The sequence below is a fragment of the Symphalangus syndactylus genome, chromosome 18 (assembly GCF_028878055.3).
Source record: "Symphalangus syndactylus isolate Jambi chromosome 18, NHGRI_mSymSyn1-v2.1_pri, whole genome shotgun sequence".
NCBI lineage: Eukaryota > Metazoa > Chordata > Mammalia > Primates > Hylobatidae > Symphalangus > Symphalangus syndactylus.
In genome coordinates this window covers 102,803,356-102,810,664 of record NC_072440.2, presented here as the reverse complement: position 1 = coordinate 102,810,664, position 7,309 = coordinate 102,803,356, and the positions used below count along the sequence as shown (strand labels likewise).

The 7,309-nt window shown below is 38.2% G+C and overlaps 1 protein-coding gene across 4 annotated transcripts in view; it reads right to left on the bottom strand.

Annotated features, from left to right (window-relative positions):
* The window catches only part of ADAM17 (ADAM metallopeptidase domain 17), a 67,992-nt gene that overhangs the window by 27,988 nt on the left and 32,695 nt on the right, over positions 1–7,309 (bottom strand). For 3 of the 4 annotated variants that reach the window (XM_055253850.2, XM_063623979.1, XM_055253851.2), the window contains 4 exons: positions 5,961–6,050; positions 3,920–4,033; positions 834–978; positions 632–720 (listed from right to left, as the gene is read on the bottom strand). In XM_055253850.2, coding sequence (XP_055109825.2) covers positions 632–720; positions 834–978; positions 3,920–4,033; positions 5,961–6,050 — 438 coding nt within the window. Of the gene's footprint in view, positions 1–631; positions 721–833; positions 979–3,919; positions 4,039–5,960; positions 6,051–7,309 lie in introns of those variants that run through there. The other variant, XM_055253852.2, reaches the window with a different exon arrangement.

The following is a 7,309-nucleotide window of genomic DNA, read 5'->3' as shown; positions in this document are numbered from 1 at the left end:
AAAAACAAGATCTTAAGATCTTCCAGAGAAAAAAATAGGTGACAAACAAAGATAAGAACTCAAAATGACTTCAGATTCTTTAGAAGCAACATGCACAGAAGACCATAGAGAACATGAGAACTAAGAATATACTCAGCCAAAATTATCAGTCAGGCTTAAGAGTGGAATAAAGACATTTTCAGATATGTGAAATCCCAACAATATGCAGGTCATCTACCTTTTCTTAGGAAGCTCCTGCAAGATACACTACACCAAAATGATGGCACTGAGAGAGAGGGAGACCATGGGGTTCTGAAAATAAGAGGGTGTGGGATGCCTTGAATGACAGCTGCACCACAGGACTAGGAGACAGGGAGCTCTAAGAGTTGCTGCAGGTCAGAGGGCTCCGGGACAGAGGGTTCGAGAAAAGCAGTGGTCCTCACATGTTTCAAAAGAAGGCTGACAGACCATTTTTATTTTCTTCTTTATGCTTTAATTTTCATATATCCCACAAAAATACATCAATTTTATTTAGGCAGAAATAAAAAAAAGTATGTATTACATTTTTTAAAAAAATACCTACATAAATATATAACTGAGGTTCTACTACAATAAACTCTAACACTATTCTTTTAGAAATAAAAGGACATACCTTTGTAAGGATGGTTTTACCATAATTCTTTGTGCTCGTCAAACCACTATTCAAATAGATATTTTTCTTCCCAACTGGGCTATAATAAGCTAAAGTCAAAAGGAAACAGAGACAAATTGCTTATTAAATACAGAATTATAATATAATCCAATCAGCTTAATAATCCCAGCATCATATTCACACAAGAAATGGAAAAACTTACCCTTTGGACAAACACCTCCATGGCTGTTTGCTCTGGGAGAGCCAACATAAGCTAATCCAAGAGTTCCCATATCAAAATCTTGGTATGTGAAAAGGTGTGCCAAACAAACTTTAGATGCTTCTTCAGCTATATCAAAGCTAAATTGCTTTGAAAGACAAAAAAAAAAAGCATTCTTAGATTAACAATTACATCAGACTAAAAGATGTAATCTAAATCAACTAAACATTCCAGAACAGAACCATGATGCAGCTCAGCACCAGCAATCACAACCTCGTGCAGTGCTTTTCTCTTTCCTTAAGTGCTTCTCCACCTGCACAAGTGAGAGGCACACACTGTCATCTGGCAAGGGGCACAAAAGGGAAGAGTTCAGGAGCCTACTCCAGCTGTTCAGAACTAACTCATTGCTCCTCCGAGGGCTGTTCTGAAGACATACAGCCCAGGACTAGAGATGCTCCAATTCGATAAGGGGATTGTAGCACCCCAGACCGAAACAGATCCCTCTCAAGTATTTCAAGGATTCAATTGGTTTTATAGAAATTTTAATCTTAAACTTTTTTGAGCTTCATAATATATAGTCATTTATATAAATATACACTTATAGAAAAGCATATATACCCAGTTTTACATTACTAAAAGATTTTACATCCATTTAAATCAACACTGCAGGTTTGAGAGGATTTTTTTTTTCTTAATTTAAAACGGCTTCATACATTACTTTAAAAACCTCTACCATAACCGTCCAGCGTCTGCAAGTTTAAAAAACCTTAATTTATTTGAGGCGGGGGGGTTGACTTATTTTGTTTGTTTGAGACAGGGTCTCACTGTGTCACCCAGACTGGAGTGCAGTGATGCAATCACAGCTCACTGCAACCTCGACCTCCCAGGCTCAAGTGAACCACCCACCTCAGCCTCCCAAGAAGCTGATACCAAAGGCGTGCATCACCATGCCCGGCTAATTTTTGTATTTTTTGTACACCATGTTGCCCAAGCTAGTCTTGAACTCCTGGGCTCAAACAATCCACTAGCCTCATCCTCAGCCTCCCAAAGTGCTGGGATTATAGGCATGAACCACCATGCCTAGCCAAAACCCTCAATGTTTAAAATGCTTTAAATGAGAGGCCAGAGAGCCCTATATGAGGAATGAAGTGTGGTCACATGGGGATTCTGATAGTTCCGTGGTAAAAGGGTGAGGCTTCTAAGAATATTCTGGGAGCCTTAGGGAAGAAAACTGGAGAGGAGCATCTGTCAACATAAGTCATTCTTCTCTTTGGTTCCTCCCCTGCCATGGGCTGTCTGGAGGCTCACAGAAAAGCAGACAGGCGCAGTGGTTCAGCTGTTCTAGGAGTCAGGAGATCTGTGCTCAATTCGACCTCTGCCATCACCAGTTGTATGACTAACCAGACAAGTCATTTAATCTTCCTGTTACTGGCTGAATTGTGCCACCCCAAAATTCAAATGTTGAAGTCCTAACCTTCAACAGTACCCCAGAATGTGACTCTTACTGGAAACAGGGGCCCTTAAGGAGGTAGTTAAGGTACACTGAGGTCATATGGGTGTGCCTTAATCCAATATGGCTGGTGTCCTGATAAGGAGTTCAGAATATACACACACACTGAGGGAAGGACCATGTGAGAACACAGGGAGAAGACAGCATCTACACCACAAGTACCGTGGCCTCAGAAGAAATCAACCCGGCTGACCCCTTGATTTTGGACTTCCAGCTTCCAGAACTCTGAAATCTCAAACTTCTGTTGTTTAAGTCCCTCAGCCTATGCTGGTTTGTCATGTCAGCTGGAATAAACAGTAACACTTGCTGAGCTTCCTCACAACAATGATGCTGTCTCAATCAACCTCTCAGGGTGCTCAGCAGATCACATTAGACAAGGTATGAATGAGTACTACACAGGTGCTGCACGTTATGCTTCTCCATCTGGATGAATAGTTATAATATCCTTTAATTCTATTGAAGCTTTGAAAACTTGATTTCAGCCTCAAGAGACCATAAACAAGAATCCAGATGAGCCACACCATACCTGGACTAGCCCATGCAAACTATGGGATAAATAAGTGTTGTTCTAAGCTGCTCCACTTGTGATAATTTGTTAAAGCAACAACAGGAAACTAATACACTTACCAACACATTAAAAGATAAAAACTATCACTTCATAGAAAGTCATTCTACACCAAAGTAATAGCACACACAAACTCAAGACACTGGAATCATGTGGCAGTATCCTGTTATACAGCAAGACTCCAAATGGCGTAAAATGATTAAGTTAGCCATCTTTAGATTAATCGCCAGAATAAAAACACAAAAATTTTAAATTCCTGTAGAGGACTTTCAGATCTCCAAGCTATATTTCTACTCTCCAATACATGTTCATAACCTGTTTGATAATTACTGCCCTAAAAGATAAATTGATAAGCTTGAGAGAGAGCTGAACTAAGTGTGCAGAACTAATGAAACAGTGTGCAAAAACTCTATATATTGGGTATCCATGTTATTTTCTAGAGAAGATCCACTGATTGTCTCATTAGATCCTCAAAGATATTAAGGTTAAGACGCATTGCTTTGGCCGGGCACGGTGGCTCATGCTTGTAATCCCAGCACTTTGGGAGGCTGAGGCAGGCGGATCATCTGAGGTCCGGTGTTCGAGACCAGCCTGACCAACATGGAGAAACCCCGTCTCTACTAATACAAAAATTAGCCGGCTGTGGTGGTACATGCCTATAATCCTAGCTACTTGGGAGGCTGAGGCAGGAGAATCACTTGAACCTGGGAGATGGAGGTTGCGGTGAGCCGAGATCACGCCATTGCAGTCCAGCCTGGGCAACAAGAGTGAAACTCTGTCTCAAAAAAAAAAAAAAAAGGAAGCATTGCTTTATAGCGTTTTTCTTTTTCATAGAGTTTTTGTTATTTGTTGTCTATGCTGCTACAGGGGATAGGGTTACTGCTGGATCAGCTGGAGGAGACTGCTTCTGGGTGTCCATCTTTTCTAACATGCTCCTTCATTAAAACACATACAATCCACATATCAGAAATCACAAAGTGGTGTTAGCACCATATCCAGGATTCTAAGACCCACCTCTAGCAACATCTTCACATCCCAAGCATCCTTTTCTTCATGTGGGTAACTTTTTGCCATATTGTAGTGCTTTTCACCAGGTTTTACCTCTTGTGGAGACTTGAGAATGCGAATCTATACTTAAAGAGATAATATACTTAGAACACTTCCAAAATAAGTCAGAAGACTCTGAATACTGCATTATTTTATCTGTTCAAAAAAAGAATCATTCTAGAAAAAAACATTTTAAAACCCAAATTCATAAATTCTTCAGTACTAATATTCAATGTTTGAAACAAACAGAGAAGCATATGGTATGGAAAACATATGTCAATGAATTATTTATAATATTATAAATGTACTCTTAAATTTTCATATCCTCTATGTTTATTTTGAAAAAATAAGAACTTGGGTTACAGAAGCCTAAAATATTTATTACAATTATAGTCGACAATTTAGGAAAGAATAATAAAATATACATCTCTTTGTGCATCAAAGGAATAAAAGACTAAGAATAGAGGCTTCTCCTTATATATGCATTTCAGAAAAATTCATATTAAACCTTCAAAGAAGAAAAAAAAAGTAACAAAGGCTCCAATTAGTAAGTGTGAGATGAAGGAAACCATGCTCAGCTCAGAGTTTCTGTATGTCTCTCTTCCCTGCCTGCCTGCCTGCCTGCCTGCCTGCAGAGAAGGCCCATTCTGATCTCCTCGGCCACTGTGTGGTAAGCTTACTGGGGTGGACTCTGCAGTTTTGATGGTGGCTGGTCAAGGTCAAATCTGGGATAGAACTACTTTGAAGCCCACCATGATGCACATCTAAACCACATCCTCCAATCCATCCTTCCTCAGATGTAAAGAAGTTAATGTTTTAATCTCCTATATTATTCCTGTTTCTTCAATTGGTTCCAAATGCCTAAAGCAAAAAGAAAATTTACAGGTTCCCTGAAACTCAAACATGATGCAGCTATTTATAATAAAACAAGTGAGGCAGCTTTACATGCATGAACATGAAGTACTCTCCAACATATTGTGAAATGAAAAATCAAGGTGTAAATGTACTGCATAGCACTGTTGTGTCAAATACAGACATATACATACGCTATACATGCATACGACATCTCTAGAAAGATACATATGAAACTAGTGACACGAATGTCTTTGGGGAAAGGAACTGGTTTGACAATAAACAGGCTGCAGAGACTTACTTTTCACTGGTTTTTGTACTGTGTATATGTTACCTTTCAAATAATAACTTAAAAAGAAAATGCATAATGGTGAAAGAGAATGAAAAGGGAAAAATAATTCTCTTAGTTTTATACAAGTAATATCGAAGTTTAACATTTATAAACATGGTGAATGATTTAAAAAAATTTTTTAAACCTCTAAATTCTACACTATAGAACTTATAAAAATATGGTTTACTACAAAAAGCTTGGAAGAAAAGAGATAATAATTTATATAATTTACATATCAAAATGACTCTCTGCCCAAAGCAATATCCTATGTCAGAAGTCTTTTTAATTAGTCTTAGCAATTTGAAATAACTTTTAATATGAGCTATTATTAAGATGACATTAATATAACATTGCTAGACATACTCTGTTACGGATTACAAGAAACCGGAGGAGATATCTGAGGGGAAAGAACCTAAAGGTTCTGTATATATAAATACAGCCTTGCAAAGGTACACAGTATTTTTTAGTAAATTTTCTGACTAAGGATTCAACGGTACGTGCCAGAGTTTTAACTAAAGACTTAAGCATAATCAGAGGGGGGAAAAAAAACTACAGAGAATAAATATAAAGGCCATGAATTCAAAGAAAGAACAAAGCACAGCAGCATAAAAGGCTTTCTACCTAAAGCGAGACTAAGGACAGAAAACTTCACAATCTAGAACTAATTAACATCAAAAATACTGCACAATTCATCAGAAAAAAATCATTGGCATTTGAGAAAACTTATTTACAATTATTGTTAAGGACAAGTTTTTGGGTTTTGAATACAAGTGACGAATATTTACATTACATAACTTAATATAAGCCATATCTATTGATAAATACCTGCTCTATCTGTACTCCATAGCCTTTAAAACCCGCATTATCCCATGAAGTGTTCCGATAGATGTCATCAACTCTGTCAATTAGCTCTATCTGTATGTATTTAAAAAAGAAAAAAGACATTATGTAGCTCTTTACCTCTACTGGCAATGCAATATAAAATCTATGGGGAAAGAAAAAATCTCAGTTTAGAGGCCATTGCACAAGTTTCTACTTTCACAAAAACTAACATTGAGATGTTACTGTATCAGAGTATTCCCAAACTTTGGCCCCAAACTTAAAAGTGCTGTAATCAGAATAAAACAATGGTATAGTTTAACCTAAATTTCAGGTACTCAATTGCACATGGAACCAAAATGACAAGTAACAGGCTTTTTTAAAACTACCGTTTCAGCCAATAATAATTAAATTTAAAAGTCAATCAGTATACCTGAAATACAGTTGACCCTTGAACAACATAGATTTGAACTTTAAGTGTCCACTTATGCATGGATTTCCTTGAGCCTCTGGCACCAGAGACAATATGATCAACTCTTCCTCTTCCTCCTCAGCCTACTCAACATGAAGACCATTATGATGATCCACTTCCACTTAGTGAATAGTAAATGTATTTTCTCTTCCTTAAGATTTTTTTTTTTTTTTTCAAGAGACAGGGTCTTGCTCTGTCACCAGGGGTGCAGTACAGCGGCACGATCATAGCTCACCAAAGCCTGAATTTCTGGACTCAAGCAATCCTCTCACCTCAGCCTCCTGAGTAACAGAAGACTACAGGCTCATACCACCATGCCTGGCTTTATTTTTTATGATTTTCGTAACATTTTCCTTTCTCTAGCTTACTTGATAACAGAATGTTAAGAACACAGTAATAATACATACAAAAAATATGTGTTAATCGAGTGTTATTTTATTGGTAAGGCTTCTGGTCAACAGTAGACTATTAGTAGTTAAATTTTTGGAGAATCAAAGTTATACAGCGGCTGGGCATAGTGGCTCATGCCTGTAATCCCAGCACTTTGGGAGGCTGAGGCAGGAGGATTGCTTAAGCTTAGAAGTTTGAGACCATCCTGGGAAATTCTCCATCTCTACTAAAAATCAAAAAACTTAGCCAGGCAGGGTGAACACCTGTTGTCTCAGCTACTCAGGAGGCTGAGGTGGGAAGATTGCTTTGGCCTGGGCAACAGAGGCTGCAGCGAGCTATGATTTCGCCACTGCACTCCAGCCTGGGCGACAGAGTCTAAAAAAAAAAGTTACGTGAGGATTTTCGACTGCAGAGGGAAGAAGGTCAGTGCTTCTAACCACACCCCCACACTGTTCCTGGATCAACCGTATTCCCTTCTAAAAAGAATTCCATC